The 20611-nt window shown below is 43.8% G+C and overlaps 1 protein-coding gene across 3 annotated transcripts in view; it reads left to right on the top strand.

Annotated features, from left to right (window-relative positions):
• Window positions 1–844: 844 nt before the first annotated feature.
• PHF19 (PHD finger protein 19) overlaps window positions 845–20611 on the top strand; it is a 62266-nt gene continuing 42499 nt past the window's right edge. For all 3 annotated transcript variants that reach the window (XR_004540942.1, XM_033961829.1, XM_033961828.1), the window contains exons 1-2: window positions 845–888; window positions 18459–18666. Coding sequence is in view for 2 of the 3 variants with exons in the window: in XM_033961829.1 (XP_033817720.1) it covers window positions 18475–18666 (192 nt within the window). In the remaining variant the exon portion in view is untranslated. The remainder of the gene's footprint in view (window positions 889–18458; window positions 18667–20611) is intronic.

The following is a 20611-nucleotide window of genomic DNA, read 5'->3' as shown; positions in this document are numbered from 1 at the left end:
GAAGGAGGGGGGGGGGGGCGATGGAATAGATTGCTGACATTTACTTGAGAAGGAGAAATCTTAACCTTGCATCAACGCATTTATTCAGTTAGGGCAGGGGTGGGCCATTCCGGTCCTCGAGAGCCGGAGCCAGGTCAGGTTTTCAGGACATCCACAATAAATATGCATGAGATAGATTTGCATCTCAAGGAGGCAGTGCATGCAAATCCATCTCATACATATTCATTGTGGATATCCTGAAAACCTGACCTGGCTCTCGGCTCTCCACCGGAATTGCCTACCCCTGAGTTAGGGAGGGGGGGGGGGAATGAAAAGGAAAGCAGGAAGGCGCTGTCTTAGAAATGAGTAATTAAAAGAAAAGTGCCTTGGTAAAGGAAGAAGGCGGTGGGCAGTTTGTCTGTCTTGCCTGGATTGCAAACTTTTTGAGCAGGGACTGTCTCTTCTGTGTTTTGATGTACAGCGCTGCGTATATCTACTAGCTCTATAGAAATGAGGAGTAGTAGTAGTAGTAGCGGGGGTGGGCTTTGCTTGCCTGGCAGTGGCAGAGATCCCGCCGGCGGGGAGCTGTCAGAGCCTCGGTCGCTTTCACTTCCTGGATGTTGCTGCTGCCCCGTCGCTGACTCGGATAAAATTGCATAAGCGAAACGTCAATATTTCGCGGGAAAGAAAAAAAAAAAAAGCGAGCGAGCTAGAAAGATGGCGATCCGCAGAAATCCGCCCGATTAAAAGACGAGGGGTGGGTTCTGCAAGCCCGGGAGGGTGCGGGACAGGGAATCCGCGTCCCGGGACAAGATCGGTGGGGGGAGGGGGGCTGGGGGGGGCTCCCGGGAGGCGATCCTCGCCGAGGACCCGTGATCCCATTTCCACCCTCTGTAAAACCCGGGCTCGGTAAGTTCCAAGAGCATATTACAATGAAATTCGGAGTTCTCAATCTATATGAACATATATGTGCGTGATCAGACGGAATGCAATGCAATATTTTATACATTGGCAAATAAATGATTTAACTTTCTTGTATGCGGAATTAGATACATTTTGGTTTCTGTTTTTCTTGATTCATTTTTGCACGATTTTTTAATGTGTTTTTATTGGGGGGGGGAGTGTGCTGGAGGGCGAGTTCTATATAACTTGCTGACTTTTTTTTTTTTTTTTGGGGGGGGGGCAGGCTTTGCAGACCATGATGCCTTTAAAAAAAATATCTAATAACTTGCACACCTGAATCTGCAGCCACAGCCACAGCCACATTTGAATGCAATGACATTTTTTTAAGACCCTGTTACTTCTATCCACTTCTTCACGGAGGGGGGGGGGGGGGGGCGAGACGATCTTAATGCACTAAAGATACTTCTAGTTGTCCTAAAACCTTCTCCTCCCTCCCCCTTCTTTCATTTTGCAGCTTCTCTACAATTTTGCATAATGTAGCTTTATTTCTCGCTCTTCAGTTTTGAATGGCATCATGGGGAAGGTGGTAATGGAAGATTTTATAACTGAACTGTGCAGTGTACAGTAGCTCAAAGTGCATTATTTATTTTTATCATTTTTTGAATCAGCCAATCAAAGTCTTTAGTGCAGCAAATTTGGGAAATTAGCATATTTTGGATGCCGAAGTGACCTGGCGGACACCTAACGGATTAGGGGAGGCGCAGAGGGTGGGATGCTTTCGGTTGGGGGGGAGGGGGAGGGTTAGGATATATTAGCGACTCAGAGCTCTCAGCTTCCCTGGGCACTGACTCTGCTGGCTAAGGGCTTACAGAGAAAGGAAATATCAGTTTGTGAACCTGCTGGATGTGGCTGATGTGTAAAGGGAGTTCGTGGCTACTGCAATGACTGGCTCCTGAAACTACTTGTAGGGAGGCATGCAAGCTCTGACAGCTTCAAAGTGAAAATAGCCCCTGCAGCTGCTAACATCTGGTTCTGGCAGAGGGAAGCACACTGGGTATATATATCTAATGCATCTCAATTCAATTCTCCTTCCTTTCTTTCTCCTCTCTCTCGCTCTGTATGTATCAATTTATTTTGGGTTTTATTTTATTTTAAATTATTTATATTCTGCATATCCTACAATTCTGTGCGGATTGCAAGTTATTCAGGTACTGGAGCATTTTTATTCAATCTATCTACATTACTTTGGAAACTGCTTTGGTCTTTTTGTTTAGCTAAGAGGTATAAAAAGTGTTTTAATAAACATATATTAATCTTTCTCCCCCCTCTACATGTGGGAAGCAGAAACCCGAGGTACAGCTATACGATGGGAGGGATGTTATTGAAGGAGAGTACCCAAGAAAGGGACTTGGGGGTAATGGTGGACATGACAATGAAGCCGACGGCACAGTGCGCAGCGGCCGCTAAGAGAGCGAATAGAATGCTAGGTATAATCAAGAAGGGTATTACTACCAGAACGAAAGGAGTTATCCTGCCGTTGTATCGGGTGATGGTGAGTTCCGCATCTGGAGTACTGCGTCCAATATTGGTCGCCGTACCTTAAGAAGGATATGGCGTTACTTGAGAGGGTTCAGAGGAGAGCGACATGTCTGATAAAAGGGATGGAAAACCTTTCATACGCTGAGAGATTGGAGAAACTGGGACTCTTCCCTGGAGAACAGGAGACTCAGAGGGGATATGATAGAGACTTACAAGATCATGAAGGGCATAGAGAGAGTAGAGAGGGACAGATTCTTCAAACTTTCAAAAAATATAAGAACAAGAGGGCATTCGGAAAAGTTGAAAGGGGACAGATTCAAAATGAATGCTAGGAGGTTCTTCTTTACCCAACGTGTGGTGGACACCTGGAATGCACTTCCAGAGGGCGTAATAGGGCAGAGTACGGTACTGGGGTTCAAGAAAGGATTGGACAATTTCCTGCTGGAAAAGGGGATGGAGGGGTATAGATAGAGGATTACTGCACAGGTCCTGGACCTATTCGGCCGCCGCGTGAGCGGGCTGCTGGGTGCGATGGACCTCAGGTCTGACCCAGCGGAGGCATTGCTTATGTTCTTATGTTCTTTGTCTGGATTAAACTCCCACCTTTTGGGGGGTATTTACAGTGGAGACCCTTGTGTGTACTGGGGCAGACATAAAAGTGCTGGAGGGGAGGGAAGGAGGGTAAGACATAAAAGTAAGGTCCTGATGGTCTCTGAGCTTTCAAAGCACAGAGCTCCAGGTATGGTAGAAAAGGCCTGAAGTCTGAAAGTTGCTCTTGGCAATGAGAAATCTGTCTGTCCCAAGTACTGTGGGAAGGATTTTGTCTGAAGGAATAGATACATCCATTGAGCTTATAGTTTTCAATGAATTATCAAATTTTTTAAAAAATATATATGTCCACAAAATACTATTGCTCCCTTATTCTCTTTCCCCCGCCCTATAAAATATTAATTGAGTCATTGAGGGCAGAATAAACTGCCTTGAGTCAATTCCAGAAGTGGTATAAAAATTTTGCTATGCTAGTTGTATCACAAAGGTGCACTAGCGGTTTTAGCGCGCACTGAAATACCGCGTGCGCTAACCGCTACCGCCTCCTTTTAAGCAGGCGGTAATTTTGGGGCTAGCGCATGCAGTAGCGCGTGCTAAACTTGTGCATGCGCTAAAAATGCTAGCGCACCTTAGTAAAAGGAGCCCTTAGCAACATTGCAGGCTATAGATTAAGTATGTACCAACAAGGTAAAACTGCTTAGAACCAAACAACATACAGTAGATGGACAGAAGGTTAGTGGTGATAGATATGACCCATCTAGGTCACAGGAATATACATAGAAACATGATGGCAGATAAAAGCCAAATGGCCCATCCAGTCTGCCCATCCGTGATAAACATGATCTCTTCCTCTCTCTAAGAGATCCCACGTGCCTATCCCAGGCTTTCTTGAATTCAGACACAGTCTCTGTCTCCACCACCTCTTCAGGAAGACTGTTCTACGCATCTACCACCCTTTCTGTAAAAATGTATTTCTTTAGATTACTCCTGAGCCTATCACCTCTTGACTTCATCCTATGCCCTAAGCATTCCAGAGCTTCCTTTCAAATGAAAGAGAATCAACTGATGTGCATTTATACCATGTAGGTATTTAAACTTCTTTATCATATCTCTCTTCTCCCGCCTTTCCTCTAAAGCACAGGTGTCGAAGTCGGTCCTCGAGGGCCGCAATCCAGTCGGGTTTTCAGAATTTCCCCAATGAATATGCATTGAAAGCAGTGCATGCACATAGATCTCCTGCATAGTCATTGGGGAAATCTTGAAAACCCGACTGGATTGCGGCCCTCGAGGATCGACTTTGACACCCCTGCTCTAAAGTATACATACGAGGGCTGTTCAAAAAGTATCAGACCTTAATTTTTCTTGCGTAAACAAATAAAGCTAGGAAGGTGTGGTTTGGTGCACTGTAGACGACCCTAATGCGCATGCTTGAATTTTTTTCCTGCCTACAGAAACTGTCAGTTGACGGCAGACGGCCGATGAGTGAGGAAGTGTAAGTGAGCACTGTCCAATTTTCATTTTTTGACTAAATAACAGACTGTATTAAATTTTGCGTAAAGCTTGGCGATTCCCAAGTGGAAATGATCCACGAGATTCAACAGGCCTTCGGGGACAAAGCAATGGGCACTACACAGATAAAGGAGCGGTACAACCGCTTCAGAGATGGCCACATATCAGTGGGGAGTGAAGCACGTTCTGGTAGGCCCTCAAAATTCAGAAATGAGATTGTCATTGACCAAGTGAGGACCCTGGTGATGCAGGATCGTCGAATCACCAAGGGGTACTACAAAGAGGTTCTACATCACCTTCATAACGCTGTGAGATGCAAATGGCCGGACCTATGGGCAGCAGCCAATTGGCAGCTCCATCACGATAATGCACCTGACCATTTTTCGCATTTAATACGGAGTTTCCTGGCCAAACACAACACACTTGTGATTCCTCAGGCTCCCTACTTTCCCGACATGGCTTCTGGCTTTTCCCCAAGCTGAAAATGCCCCTGAAAGGGACCAGATTTCAGTCATGAGAAGGCATCATGCAGAATGCGACGGACCAGTTGCAAGAAATCTCAAAAGAGGCGTTCTAGCACCGCTTCCGACATTGGCAGAACCATTGGAAGAAGTGTGTGGCAGCCCAAGGGGACTACTTTAAAGGAGATAGAAACATAGAAAGATGACGGCAGATAAGGGCCATATAGCCCATCAAGTCTGCCCACACTATTTACCCACCCTCTTAAGTCTTCTGACCCCTTAAGTATAATTGTAATTATACTGTCACTCTACTGACCGGCTTATTCAAGTCCTAGTGACCCTATCCCTTGGCCTGACCCCGTAGGGATCCCACATGGGTATCCCATTTGTTCTTGAAGTCTGGGATGCTGCGTGCCTCGACCACCTGCACTGGAAGCTTGTTCCAATGCTCGATCACTCTCTCCGTGAAGAAGTACTTCCTTGCGTCTCCACGAAACTTCCCTCCCCTGAGTTTGAGCGGATGTCCTCTTGTGGTCGAGGGTCCCCTGAGAAGAAAGATATCCTCTTCCACCTCGATCCGTCCCGTGATGTACTTAAATGTCTCAATCATGTCTCCCCTCTCCCTACGCTCTTCAAGAGTGTAGAGCTGCAATTTGCTCAGTCTTTCCTCGTACGGGAGACCCTTTAGCCCCGAGACCATCCTGGTGGCCATCCGCTGAACCGACTCAATTCTGAGCACATCCTTACGGTAATGTGGCCTCCAGAATTGCACACAGTACTCCAGATGAGGTCTCACCATGGCTCTGTACAATGGCATCATGACTTCAGGTTTCCTGTTGACGAAGCTTCTCTTGATACAACCTATCATCTGCCGTGCTTTATATGAAGCCTTCTCCACTTGAGTGGCTGCTTTCATGTCAGCACTGATGATTACTCCTAAGTATAGTAGTATAAGATTGTTGTATAAGATTAGTATAAGATTGTTGTATCTGGATATGAGTATTTATTATGAATCAAGGTATGATACTTTTTGAACAGCCCTCGTATTGAGATCTTTAAGTCTGTCCCCATATGCCTTATGACAAAGACCATGCACTATTTTAATAGCCTTCTTCTGGACCAACTCCATTCTTTTTATATCTTTCTGATGATGCGGTCTCCAGAATTGTACACAATATTCTAAATGAGGTCTCACCAGAGTCTTATACAGGGGCATCACTACCTCCTTTTTCCTACTGTACATACCTCTCCCTATGTACCCTATCATCCTTCTAGTGTTCACCGTCATCTTTTCAACCCTTTTAGCCACCATAAGATCATCACATACAATCATATTTCTGTCGCGCACTGTACTATTCCCTCGGGTTTTTGCAGCCCAAATGCATGACCTTGCATTTCTTAGCATTAAATTTTAACTGCCAAATTTCAGACCATTCTTCAAACTTCACTAGGTCTTTCTTCATGTTATTCACACCTTCAAGGGTGTCTACTCTATTGCAGATTTTTGTATCATCTGCAAAGAGGCAAATCTTAAGTTTCAAGTTTATTAAAATTTTGCTATCCTGCACCATGGGAAATACCATGTGGGTGGCAGTTTACAGCCCCTAAGTTCCTTCAGCACCCTTGGATGACTCCATTGCTTTGTCTACCTTTAATTTAGGTAGCTCCTCACAAACACAACCCTCTGAAAATTGATCAGGATCTACCACTCCTTCAGCCCTATTTGCATTTCTTTTCTGCAGTCCTGATCCTGGTGCTTCAACCATGAACACAGAACAGAAATATTTATTAAGCAATTTAACCTTTTCTTTATCAGCTTCTACATATTTCTCCCCTTCACCTTTGAGTCTCACAATACCACTTTTGCACTTCTTCCTATCACTGATGTATCTAAAAAAATGTCTTCTCTCCCGTTTTACCATGTCAGCTATTTTTTCTTCCATTTGCATCTTTGCTTTCCTGACTACTCAACCAGCCTCTCTTAACTTTTCCAGATATTTTTGCCTCTCTTCCTCTTTCTGCGATCTTTTGTAGTATATGAAAGCTAACCTCTTATTCCTTATCTTCTCAGCTACTACTTTTGAGAATCAAAGCAGCCTTCTTTTCCTCTTACTTTTACTTACTAGTCTCACAAAAAGGTTTGTCACCCATACAGTAACTCCTTCCAGTTTTGCCCACCGCATTTCTACTCCTTCCAGATGTTCCCATCCAGACAATTCCTTGACGTAATCCCCCATCCATTTTTTTAAAGTCTAGAACCTTTGCTTTTGAATGATCCCTCTCTATACCCATCTTAATGGTAAACCATACCATTCAGTGATCACTGAATGCCAGATGATCACCCACTGTAACATCAGAAATACTTTCCCCATTTGTAAGCACTAAGTCCAGTATGACCCCCATCCCGAATGGGTTCAATTACCAACTGCTGGAACAGTTCTCCATGTAGAGAATCCAGGATCTCCCTACTTCTAGAAGACCCCGCAATAGGGATACCACAATCAACATTCAGCATGTTAAAATTACCTATTAGTAAAACTTCCCCTTTTTTATATATATTCTGAATGTCTACTATTAAATCTCTGTCCACTTTTTCTGTCTGTGAAGGAGGCCTGTATATCACACCATTCCCTCTTTCCTAATTGATCCACAGTGCCTCTTCCTTGCCTTTCAGATCCTGCAATTGTGTGGCTTTAATATGATCTTTAGCATATAACGCTACCCCCCTTCCTTTTCTTCCTACCCTGTCTTTCCTGAACAGATTATAGCCCGGTATATCTAGATGCCAGTCATGGTTCTCCGTGAACCACGTCTCCTTGATTGCTACTATATCCAACTCATCTTCTTCCACCACAGCTTCTAGATCTAGAATCTTGTTTCCTATACTTCGAGTATTAGTATATACTGCTTTCAAGACATTGCCCCCGTTTTCTATCCCTGTAGAGGTATTCAGTGATTTACTTACCTGAGGGCTTTTACTCACCTGGGGGCTTTGATCACCTTGCCCTATCACTTCTAGTTTAAAGCCCCCTTCAGTAGATTAGCCAGCCTGCTGCTGAAGACACTTCTTCCTTCCTCTGATATATGCACACCATCCCTGCACAGCAGCCCTTGGAAAATCATCCCATGGTTCAAGAAGCCAAAACACTCTCAATGACACCATCCATGTAGCCACGCATTCATCTCCAGGATGCGAGCTTCTCTGACCTGGCCTTTACCCTCAACAGGGAGGATGAACGAGAATACCACCTGCACACCTGACTGCTTCACCTTCTCTCGCAGAGTCACAAAGTCACTTTTGATACGTTTGCAGGGGTACCTGGCAATATCATTTGTGCTAACATGGATGAGCAGCATCGGATAATACATAGAAACATGATGGAAGATAAAGGCCAAATGGCCCATCCAGTCTGCCCATCCATAGCAACTATAAATCTCAGTAAGTTTTCCATAATATCTTGGATTTTGGCACCAGGCAGACAGCTGGGACATCATGTCTGGTCTGCAGATGGATGCTTATGTACTTCTCAGAAGGGAATCGCCAACCACCACTACCTTGCGCCTCCTAGTGGTCACAGATCCAATGATTTGGGGGATTTCAAGCTTTGGTCTTTCCTCTCCCTGGGATGCTCTCATCTCCTCCACTTCCAGGGCAGCATACTGGTTCTTCAGTTCAAGGGCGGGTAGAGTCATAGTAGCAATCTTGCAGGGTTCCGCAATCTGAGTCCAGCTATCTTCCTTCAGCATAGCCTCTTCTTCCCCACTGCTGGAAATCTTTGATGCCTCATGAACCATTTCATCGATGTACCTCTCATTCGCACGGATGCTTTTCAGTCTTGCCACCTCCTCTCTCAGTTCCTTTACTTGCTTAATGAGGGATTCAAGCTGAAGACAGCTTGCACATGGAACCACTCCCTCTGCCTGGGTAGCATTTTCTGCACGGAGACAGAATCTGTAACCTGAGCAGCAGCTATGGTGACAAGGTGTTTCTCAACCATACTGTGGTTGCAGAAGTACTTACACTTGGAAGAATAAAGAAAAAGCAAAAAAATCCTACCAAAGCAATGCCCTGTTCCTTGTTGGCTGCATAGCCTATAAATCAAAAAGCTCCGCCTTGAGGCAGACAGTAGTTCACAGGTTGCTGTGAGAACTCTACAAGAACCAGGCTTACTGAGGGTTAGGCACTAGGCCAGCTTTCCTCCCCTCAAGGGTCACCTGTGGAGTCTGATCTCTAAGAAAATCCTCAGCGTTCAGGTCAGGTTCTTAAACAGTTTGGAGAAAGGCATGCAGGGAAAAGATACAGGTGTGGGGTTAAAGTCTAGGATTTGTATACTCATCTGCCTAAGGCAGTAGAGAATCAGTGAGGAAGCGGACAGAATCTGGCTAGGAAAAGGGAGGTGATAATGCCATTGTATAAGTCTCTGGTGAGATCTCATTTAGAATATTGTGTGCAATTTTGGAGACCCCACCTTCATAAGATATAAATAGAATGGAGTCAGTCCAGCAGGCTGCTACAAAATTGATTAGTGGGGACAGACTTAGCAAACTTAATATGCATACTCCGGAGGAAAGATGAGTGAGAGGGGATATGATAGAAATGTTTAAATATCTCCTTGGCGTTAATGTACAGGAGGTGAGTCTTTTTCAAATGAAGGAAAATTCCGGAAGGAGAGGGCATAGGATGATTAAGAGGTGATAGGCTCAGGAGTAATGCAAGAAAATACTTCTTTAGAGAAAGGGTGGTAGATGTATGGAATAGTCTCCCAACGGAGGTGGTGGAGATGAAGATAGTATTTTGAATTCAAGACAGAATGGGACAGGTATGTAGGATCTCTTAGGAAGAGGAGGAAATAGTAGATATTGTGGTTGGGCAGACTGGATAGGCTATCCGGCCTTTATCTGCCATCATGTTTCTATAAGGATTAATATCTTACAGACAATAAACTACTCTGGTTGCTAGCTGTGATTTGTTCATCAGCAGTGTGGACCAGAGTTGTCAATCATCAGTACCTTAACGGGGGTTGTGAGACCAGCTCCCCTCTGGCCATTTACCCTATATTAGATTACAGAATTATACTTATCATAAGAAAAACAGTCAGAAAGTTATTTGATATAAAAATGGGCTGCAGCTTCATTTATTGGCGAAATACATAAATCAATACACCTGAGCAAATTAAAGATTCAATAAATGAACAACCACTAACCGGACCACTGCCAAATCAGCAAGTAGTCCCATAAAGCGAATCAAACAGGTAATATGCACTGCTATTAACAGCAAGAGCAAGTACTAAAATCCCCAACCTCCATTGTCAGGTAAAAATTGAACTGCTGCCCTGCAACTATCCCAGTGGACAAATGAGTTCCCCCCCCCCCCCTTCAATCTACAGCTATGTGGTGGTGCCAAGATCTGCAAAGCAAAGAGAGAAAACAGGAAGCAAAAGAAAATTTGCATTGCACCTGCACTAATCCTGCTTTCTAATGTAACCCCTGAATGCTCCTCACTTCCATTGTCCTAGGCATTGGATGACATTATCCCCAAGACCTGCCACCTGGGTGCTAGTAGCCACTCTGATGAGGAAGGAATGGGAACTAAAATGAGACACATCCAAGATCATGCGTTGGACTACTAACCCCTGAACCAAAGCAAGCTGATATCTTGAAAGGGGCAAACCATCTTGGTGAAGAAAGAACCTGACCAAAGTCTGAGGTCTTAGACCAGCATAATAAAACAAATTAGCCTGCGGGCAAGTGACCAAACCATCCAGTTGGCACAAGTATGATAGTGTGCCCCTAAGCTAGTTGGTCGGTTTTTGATCTCACCACCACAATATTAATTCCTTTGGGCAGAAAGTATATATGATCCTGCAGGAGACCGCCCGAATGAGAAGAAGCAGAATGTGGAGAGCTGCAAAAAGTCCAAAGTAAAAGCTGCCCTAATAAGTGCCATTTCAAATTGGGAGGTTGTAATCACTGGAAGACTCTTCCAAAATCTCACGTGTGACCGGGAGACGGGCATCCAGCATTGGTGGCTTGACTCTATCTCATGCATTAAACATTAAACCCACCCACCGGGTTCTGCACTCCCAAAGCCTTTGCACAAAAAAAAAAAAAAAAAGGCAAATTAGCCACATGCTATACTACTGCTCCTTTAGAAAGGCCCTGTGAGTTTGCAAAAACAATGTAATCTGACAATTGAGAATGCAAGGTTTCTACCGAAGCCATATCTAATGGTCTCAGGAATGTTTCTATCCTTTCACATCCAGCAACATAAGCTCGTCAAGTCGATGATGCCACAGACTGTTTCAGCAACTGCTGAACTACATCACTCCTAGATGCCATAAGTGCAGAGGCATCAGGGTGCCTTCTAAATCCACTCCTTGGGCCAATCACAGGAAGTGCTGGATTTGAAAATGGGATAAAGTATCAGTAATGGAATTCCAGTACCCCAGCATGTGACAAGCCCTAAAGGAGATATTTAGCAGTAGACATTTCAGTATAAGATTACACATTAAGGAATTACCTGCAAGCAATGCACCACCTGTCAGTTGACTACCTCCACAAACCCCCATTTGTCACACCAGAATAACACCTGTTTATTACGCAAATGATCCAGCCTGAGCTCGCAGGCTACAAGGATGGGAAACAGTTCTAAAACGTAATATTCTTCACCACCCTTGCCTCTTGCCACTTGGGTGGCCATTGAGCAGCACAATACGAGCCTTGACAGAAAACCCCAAAACCACTGCCTCCCGCTGCATCAGAAAACAACTCAAGATCCACATTAGACATTTCAGCGTCTTACATTGGTTGCACACCATTGAAATCCTATTTTAAAAAAACAGAGTCTACTTATCCAAGTCCCTTCAAATACCTACCAACAAATGGATGTGATGATGAAGATGAATGACCCCACTGTAGCCACTGCCAACCGCCAAATGAAGGCCCTCCCCATGGGAATCACCCAACATGCAAAATTCAAACTGTATCTCTTACCCAGTCTGAGTCACCCAGGGAGCCACCAGCAAGAAGGGAATGCTCTGCTGGGACATCAGGGCTTCATTGCCATGGAAATGGCTGTGCTGCACGCCCAGCTGGTGAACAATACAGCTAAAAGATTCTGCCTGTGCAAAACCTTAACCTTGGGTATCAAAGCCCAGTACTCTTCCATCGCACTGTGCAGGCCCTGATTATAAAAGGTAGACCAACAAACACAAATAACAAAGTTAATGAAGTATAGGGAAGAAAAAAAAAGTTGGATGCCTCTGAGGAGCAGGAAGGAAATTTCCTGACCTCAGAGAGGTCCTGCATAAAACCCCCCACTTTAGCCCCACCTTGAACATTCCAAAGGAAGGCTCCCATTGGAGGATCCCTCCCACCACGTTCCGAATAATTTTTCATACCCAATCTTGAGTCAGGCTGGGGTACTTTCTCCAGAAACTACCAGAACTCAAACGCTGACCAACTCGAAGCTCCCTCTCCCTCAAGGAACAAGGCCTATCCCAGCCTGCCATATCCAAAAGCCGTATCGAGTGTGCAGCTTACTCACCCCCCAACCCCCTATTAACGAAGGGCTCTGGATAAGCCTGTCAGCCTAATTAACTTACTGACAGTCAGCAAAATCACCACCATCAAAAAATCCCAAGCAAACCATGACATGTCTGCAAAGTCTGCTAAAACCTGTCATGCTTGTAAACATAGAAGGCAACGGATCAAAGAAGATGGATCTTCTTTGATCCATTGTCTTCTTCCGCTACTGCTGTTTGTGGATCACCTGCCTTTCTTGTGTTGATTACGTTCACAAACATGTCAACTCAGTATTCCTGGCCTGTAGCATGTTGTGCAAGAAAAAAAAAAACCAACCCAACTAGTGTTTTAAAACGAAAGTTGGTTTTCATTGTATGGCAAATGTTGATTTGTAGTAACCAAACTGTGCAGTGAATAACTTTAGTGAGGGCAAATGTGCCTGTTTTCATTTGATGAGTTAGAAGCCCAAGGGTTGTATTCAGTAGACATGAATGATTTGCTTTCTAGGAATCATTGTGGCTTTGAAGTGAAGAGGGCATGTTCCATTAGTACGGCTGTTATGCACTTGGACTGACTTTTTGCTATTTGTGACCTCATCGCACGAAGTTCTTTCTGTGAACATGTGTGTGTGTGTGTGTGAGAGAGAGATGGAGGAGTGTTTGCGTTGCAGAGAAAGAGGAGGTTTCATCAAACAGTCGTTCTATTTTAAATGGGCTTTTAGAGATAATTACATTAATCTCTTTGGTAAACTGAACCCCTTACATTACTAGTTTCAACCTCTGAAATGGCCGAGCGCTCTTTCCAACCACTGACTCGAGGCTTGAAGGGCCATGCACTAATTTACAGCTGCTTGTCTTGTTACATGTTGGGGGTTAATGAAACGACTAGGCTCTTATCCAGTCCGTTGTTTGTTTGGCCTACTGTATTCTTCACGTGGCAGTTCTCCACATTTCACACCAGTGTGCTTTATACAGAATAAAAGTACCAAATAATGTTATAATTCCTGGAAACGTGTTCTCTGGCCCTCGAGGACAGGATATCCAGTGGGCTAAAGCTGGAGTCTGAGCACAGGCTTTGAGATTGAATAAGAAGGTCTAAGTGCAGCACTGGAGTAATTTGTGACTTGAAGGTCAACTGTCTGCCTTCTATTTTAGTACACTGGTGTGTAAATAGCAAAAACAATTGACATAATAAGAAGGGTAACCCTCATTGATCTAAAATCAGTGGTGTAGGTATCCACACTAGAGAATGACATGGGAACAAATTTTTCCCTGTCCCCCGATAACTCATTTTCCCGTCCCTGTGAGTTCTTTTCCTGTCCCTGCCACATTCCTGCAAGCTCTGTCCTCATCTGCACAAGCTTCAAACGCTTTAAAATCATAAGTGTTTGAAGCTTGTGTGGTTAAGGCAGAGCTTACAGGAATGGGACAGGGACAGGGACAGTGACAAAACTCACAGGAACAGGAACAGGAAATTGAGTTCCTGCAGGGACAGGGACAAATTTGTCCCCGTGTCATTCTCTAATCCACACTACTTGATTCTTCATCCTGCTTTTACCCACAAATGTGGTCTCTGTGTTAGGCATTAATATGTACCTAACAAAACTTAAAATGGTGTACTGTGGGATACACTCATGCAGTGGCGTAGCGAGGGTAGGAGGCACCCGGGGAGGTGATGCCCTCCCATGCCTTCCTCTCCAGCTCCCCCTCCTCCCCCCGTCCAGCTCCTTCTGCACCAACCCCCCACACCCTCCTCTCTGCCCCCCTCCGTGTCAACCCCCCCTTTCCTTCTGTGCCCCCATGTCACACTCGCTCCCTCCCTTCCTACCACTGCACCCCTTTAAATCTTCGCCAGTGCAAGCAGCTTCTCTGGCCTGCTGCTCATGCTGGCATTGGCTTTCCCTCTGATGTCACTTCCTGGCCCCATAACCTGGAATTGATTTCAGAGGGAGCCAGGCTTTTGCCAGCAGCAGGCTAGAGTAGTTGCTCACACTGGCAAAGATTTTAAAAAGGTATGGGGCAAGGAAGGGAGGGTACAAGCGTGGTGTGGGGGGGGGCAGAGAGGTGCTGGCTCCCCCACCAAGACGGTGCCTGGGGTGGTCCACCCCCTTACTGCACCAGTACATGCAGGCATCCTGTTTTAACTGGCAAATCTGTACATGCTAACCGTATGCTGAAAAGTATAATTTTTGAAGGGGTGTGTCAAGGGGGTAGAGTGTGGGAATTTCTATGCTAAGCTTTTAGCCCAGCTACATTAACACACTCTGGTTAGTGCAGGAATCTCACAGGAGCCCTTTCCACCTACAAAATGAGTGAATGTAAGTGCTTGCAGGGTAATTTTTAAAAAATGTCCATGTGCTACATAAAAGATCAGCCATCGCAGCACTTTTTGTACTTGGAGAGAACATAAGAACATAAGAACTGCCACTGCTGGGTCAGACCAGTGGTCCATCTTGCCCAGCAGTCTGCTCATGCGGCGGTCCTCAGGTCAAAGACCAGCGCCCTAACTGAGACCAGCCCTACCTGAGTACGTTCCGGTTCAGCAGGAACTTGTCTAACTTTGTCTTGAATCCCTGGAGGGTGTTTTCCCCTATGACAGACTCTGGAAGAGCGTTCCAGTTCTCTACCACTCTCTGGTTGAAGAAGAACTTTCTTACGTTCATACAGAATCTATCCCCTTTCAATTTTAGAGAGTGCCGTCTCGTTCTCCCTACCTTGGAGAGGGTGAACAACCTATCACTATCCACTAAGTCTGGGGGTAACTTAGTGGTGTGCATAGCTATGGAGAATTTCTATGTACCACGCCATGCCATGCCAAGTGCACAGAAAAGAGACTTGGGAGTTCTGATTGATAAGTCGATGAAGCCATCCACACAATGTGCAGCGGCGGTGAAAAGGGCGAACAGAATGCTATGAATGATAAAGAAGGTGATCACGAACAGATCGGAGAAGGTTATCATGCCGCTGTACCAGACCATGGTGCGCTCTCACCTGGAGTACTGCGTCCAGCACTGGTTGCCTTACATGAAGAAGGACACGGTACTACTTGAAAGGGTCCAGAGAAGAGTGACTAAGATGGTTAAGGGATTGGAAGAATTGTCATACAGAGAAAGATTAGAGAAACTGGGCCTCTTCTCCCTCAAACAAAGGAGATTGAGAGGAGACATGATCGAAACATTCAAGGTACTGAAGGGAATAGACTTAGTAGATAAGGGCAGGTTGTTCACCCTCTCCAAGGTAGGGAGAAAGAGAGGGCACTCCCTAAAATTGAAAGGGGATAGATTCTGTACAAACGTAAGGAAGTTCTTCACCCAGAGAGTGGTGGAAAACTGGAATGCTCTTCCAGAGTCTGTCATATGGGAAAACACCCTCCAGGGATTCAAGACAAAGTTAGACAAGTTCCTGCTGAACCAGAACTTACACAGGTAGGGCTAGTCTCATTTAGGGCGCTGGTCTTTGACGAGAGGGCCGTTGCGTGAGCTGACTGCTGGGCACAATGGACCACTGGTCTGACCCAGCAGCGGCAATTCTTATGTTCTTATATCATAGCGAAAATGTCAGCTGTTGACAAATCATTTATCAAGATTTTTTAAAAAAGAAACTTATCTTATCCTGGAGCCAGGCAGCCCTATGAGTTTTGACGTGTTTCACAACAAGGCTGCATCAGAAAACCCACCGTAGATTTTGCATACTCTGGTCTCGCTGTAAACTTGTGCTCTTCAGTGCCCTTCTGGCTGCCCTGCTCCAGCATAAGATAAGTTTCTTTTTAAAAAAATCATGATAAATGCTTTGTCAACAGCTGACTTTTTCCCTATATGAAGTTACAAAAAGTTCTGTGATTGAAGAAAGAAGAGAAATGTGCCTAAAGTCCGGTCTCTTTAAAACACTTTTTTTTTTTCTGAGCACTTATGAAGATGATACAACGCATAGAAGTCTTTGACAATCAGGGACTAATTATTTTGTTACCTAGTATCAATTTTTCCTTTGTAATTATTTAGTAATTCACTTCCCCAGTGAGTGTTAGTTTATATTGCAAATAACAGCCCATCTCTATTAGCAAGATACCTGAAACGCCTATGGGTAGGAATGCAAACCTTGTGAGACTGGAAAGTCCAGCTGCATCAGAACACAAGAAGTGGGATCTATATTTTCAGGAAGAAACAAAAAACAATATGGAGAAATGATGCTCCTGAGATGGACTTTATTAATATTAAAATAATATTAAAACTTAGCAAACCACATAAAAATCTCTAGGACATGGTCCGTGTTTCGACATAATGTCTTCTTCAGGGGTCTCTATGAAGTCCTATGGTAAAGATACATGGATAAAAATGCCAGTCAGAAATAAACTGATCCGTAAAAGCTGTGTGCAGGCTTTTCACTCGGCTTTTTGAGCCACTGTCCTGCACACAGCTTTTATGGATCAGTTTATTTCCAACTGGCATTTTTATCCACGTATCTTTACCATAGGACTTCATAGGGACCCCTGAAGAAGACATTCTGTCTAAACACTGACCGTATTGGGTCCAGAGTCCAAAACTTTTTAGTGGACTACATCCTAGAAGTTTTTATGTGGCTTGCCAAGTTTTAATATTATTTTAATATTAATAAAGTCATTCTCAGGAACATCATTTCTCCACATTGTTTTTTGTTTCTTCTTGGATTTGTCTGTGGAGATCATTGGGTCAATCTTCTTGTTTTCATCTATATTTTCAGAACATTTCACACAGATGGTGGTGAATAATCTGAACATTTGAATATTCAAACTCCTCAATACAGTTTGAATTCTGATGTCCCTCTGGGGAGTGGGTAGAGGGAGAGACTTTGTTTTTGTCAGTGTAGGATTTTAAGAGCCCAGACCATCTATCGTTTGGCTTGATTTTGAGGTGGGGAGGGGTTATGAGAATGGTTTCTGATGCTACTTATTGTAAGCAATCTCTGTTCTCACAATTTTCAATAAAAGGATTTTTTTTAAAGTGCCATACTGGGGTAGACCAATAGTGTAACAAGCCCAGTATGCTGTCTCTGGCAATGGCCAGTTTGAGTCATTTGGAACTACCTGGCAGATTTCAGTCTATGAGCCAGCTCTCTGGGTGTGAGTGGGTGCTGAGCACCCCCAGTATTAAGCAAGCTCCTTCACTATGTTCATGGAAGGGTAATTTGTATTATGTTTGAAATGTGCTATTTTGTATTATTTTGAAATGTTGGTGGTCAAGGACGCCATTGAGAAAGTCCAGCCAATATCAGTCTCTCCCTTAAATAACTAAGGGCTCCTTTTGCAAAGCTACATTAGGGCTTTAACGCATGGAATAGCGCGCGCCGAATTGCCGCGCACGCTAGATCTTAACACACGCTAAAATCCTGCGTGCGCTAAAAACGCTAGCGCACTCTTCGTAAAAGGAGCCCTAAAAGTCTCTTTGGACAACAATTATTTCTGAATCAGTCCTTCAGAAGCTTGTCCAAGCTTTGCCGTGCTAAAATATAACCTTAATCACATCTACAGGCAACAAATTCCACAGCTTCATTGACTGAGTAAAAATCATTTATTAATTTTTTTTTTTTTTTAATAATTTTTATTATTTTATTAAATTACAATAGTGTAATACCTTAAATTGACAGCAGGAAAATATTACAAGAAAACACTATTACAAGCAGAAAGTATAGAATCATAACTATAACCACCCCCTTCCATCAATTATCGATATTAACAATATTAAACATCTTAATAAGAAGATTCAATATCTATATTAATCCGTATCTATCCCTACCCAACCCTTCCGCCCATCCCAACCCAGATGTGTAATGAAAAAACTCAGAAGGCAATATGTTATCTAATTACTTCGAATTCGCAAATAATGCCAATGGATTCCAAATTTTGTTAAATAAAACACTACTTCCTGAACGTTCTGCGTTTACTCTTTCAAATCTATATCATTTATTGATTTTTTTTTTAACTCTGATGTGCAAGTAACTTAAGCCAACATTCTGTTGTTAGCCCTCATTTGACTCTGATGGAGAACAGCACTTTGGAACCAGGTATTCGAGAAGGCTATGCTCCCACCAGCCGCCCACAGCAGGGAGCAGCGGATGCATCGGCAAAGAATGAGGAGACCTGCAAGGAAGTGAGAGTCAGGCTGACCGAAGGGCAGTGTGTGCTGTGCAGGTGGACGGATGGTTTGTATTACTTGGGAAGAGTTAAAAAGGTAAAGTCATGTTATGTGTACAACTTGTGCAGTATTGCTTAATTTTAGTTTATTTTATATAAATGATTCTTCCCAGCAGTCTGCTGATCCCACCATGGTGTCTAAGGAACTGGCATTTCCCTTGTTTGTTCAGTTTTCTAATTCTGTGGAGGGTGAATAGCAGAAGCCAGTCGGACGAATTCTGGAGTCATTGTGCTGCCAACAATGTTTTATGTATTTAACCACAGTTACTCATCACAGTTGAATTTCATGTCAAAAAAAGGTTTTATGGCATCACTTGGGATTTGCCAGCCTCCAATTCCTAGAATCTCTGTGATCGCTCTATGCATTATTGTTGAGCAGGAAACACTGTTGTCAGTATTCCAACATTTGCAAATTCATAGAGGGAAACTGGGGGGAACTATGGGTGTAATGGGAGTGGTTTTCTAACATGGTTTCTGGCTTTTCTCAGCAGTTCACACAGTTTTCCTGTTTTGCATGTCTCCTTTGTTTTACTTGCCTTCTTTCCAGGGCCCTGATGGTAACTGGAGAGAGCTCTGATAGAGCCAATCCAGGCAACTGATGTTATTAGAGGCAAGAAAAAGCAGTCAGTCCTAACACTTGCAGTAGTGGTTCTTAAACCTGTCCTGGGAAACCCCCAGCCAGTCGGGTTTTCAAGATATCCCTAATGAATATGCATGAGGCAGATTTGCATGCCTGTCACCTCTATTATATGCAAATCTGCCTGCATGCATATCATTAAGAATATCTTCAAAACCCGACTGGCTGGGGGGTCCCCTGGGAGAGGTTTTAAGAACCACAGGTCTACAACAAGGATCTCAAAGTCCCTCCTCGAGGGCCGCAATCCAGTCGGGTTTTCAGGATTTCCCCAATGAATATGCTTTGAAAGCAGTGCATGCAAATAGATCTCATGCATATTCATTGGGGAAATCCTGAAAACCCGAATGGATTGCAGCCCTCGAGGAGGGACTTTGAGACCCCTGGTCTACAATATCACAATATTTGTCAGGTTGACGGTGTGTTTCTGTTGTTCTCAAGCACAGCCATCCAGTACTAGAATTTCAGTATGGGCTTGGGAACAGTCCCATTGCAAAGCTAATGGATACCTTAGGTCAGGGGTAGGCAATTCCAGTCCTGGAGAGCCGGAGCCAGGTCAGGTTTTCAGGATAACCACAATAAATATGCATGAGATAGAGTTGCATCTCAAATCCATCTCACACATATTCATGGTGGAGATCCTGAAAACCTCTCGAGGACCGGAATTGCCTACCCCTGCCTTAGGTGAACCTTCAGATTTACACCCCCCTCTATCCCCATAATTAACATTCAAGCCCCTAGCTTGCAGATCCCTTCAAGACTGATAATTAAACTTTGCAAGCGTACAGTACAATACAATTCAGTTCTTATATTCCACATGATACTTACACAGCTCAATGCAGATAACTGTGGAAGGAGAATGAAAAGAACATTCTCATTAGGGCTTTACAAGTCATTGAGGTATCAAAATACATCAGCCGAAATAAATCTAATTTCTTCATACCAAGATAAAAGCCTGGGCAAAAAATGGGTCTTCAATAATTTTCTAAACTTTAATAAATTCCAACAGAATCTCAAAATGCCAGAAAGGGCATTCCATAAATTTGGCCCTGCAGTAGAAAAGCATAAATTCCTAGTACTTACATATTTTACTGTATACCTTTTGCTGGTATCAAACAACAAACGGTTTTCAGATCTGAGAGCTCTCATTGGTTTGTACACTGTCAGAGATTTAGCCAAATAATGTTGCAGGGTATTGTAAATATCCTGGAGAACAAGTCTCAAAATTTTAAATTGTATCCGAAAATGTATGGGTAATCAATGTAATTTTTTTCAAAATCGGAGAAATGTGTTCATATCGGGACATACCCATTGATACCTTGGTAGTAGAGAATGACATGGTGGCTGT

Source organism: Geotrypetes seraphini, chromosome 10, assembly GCF_902459505.1.
Source record: "Geotrypetes seraphini chromosome 10, aGeoSer1.1, whole genome shotgun sequence".
NCBI classification, from domain to species: Eukaryota; Metazoa; Chordata; class Amphibia; order Gymnophiona; family Dermophiidae; genus Geotrypetes; species Geotrypetes seraphini.
The sequence above is the reverse complement of the archived record's forward strand: the minus strand, read 5'-3'. Positions and strand labels throughout refer to the sequence as shown.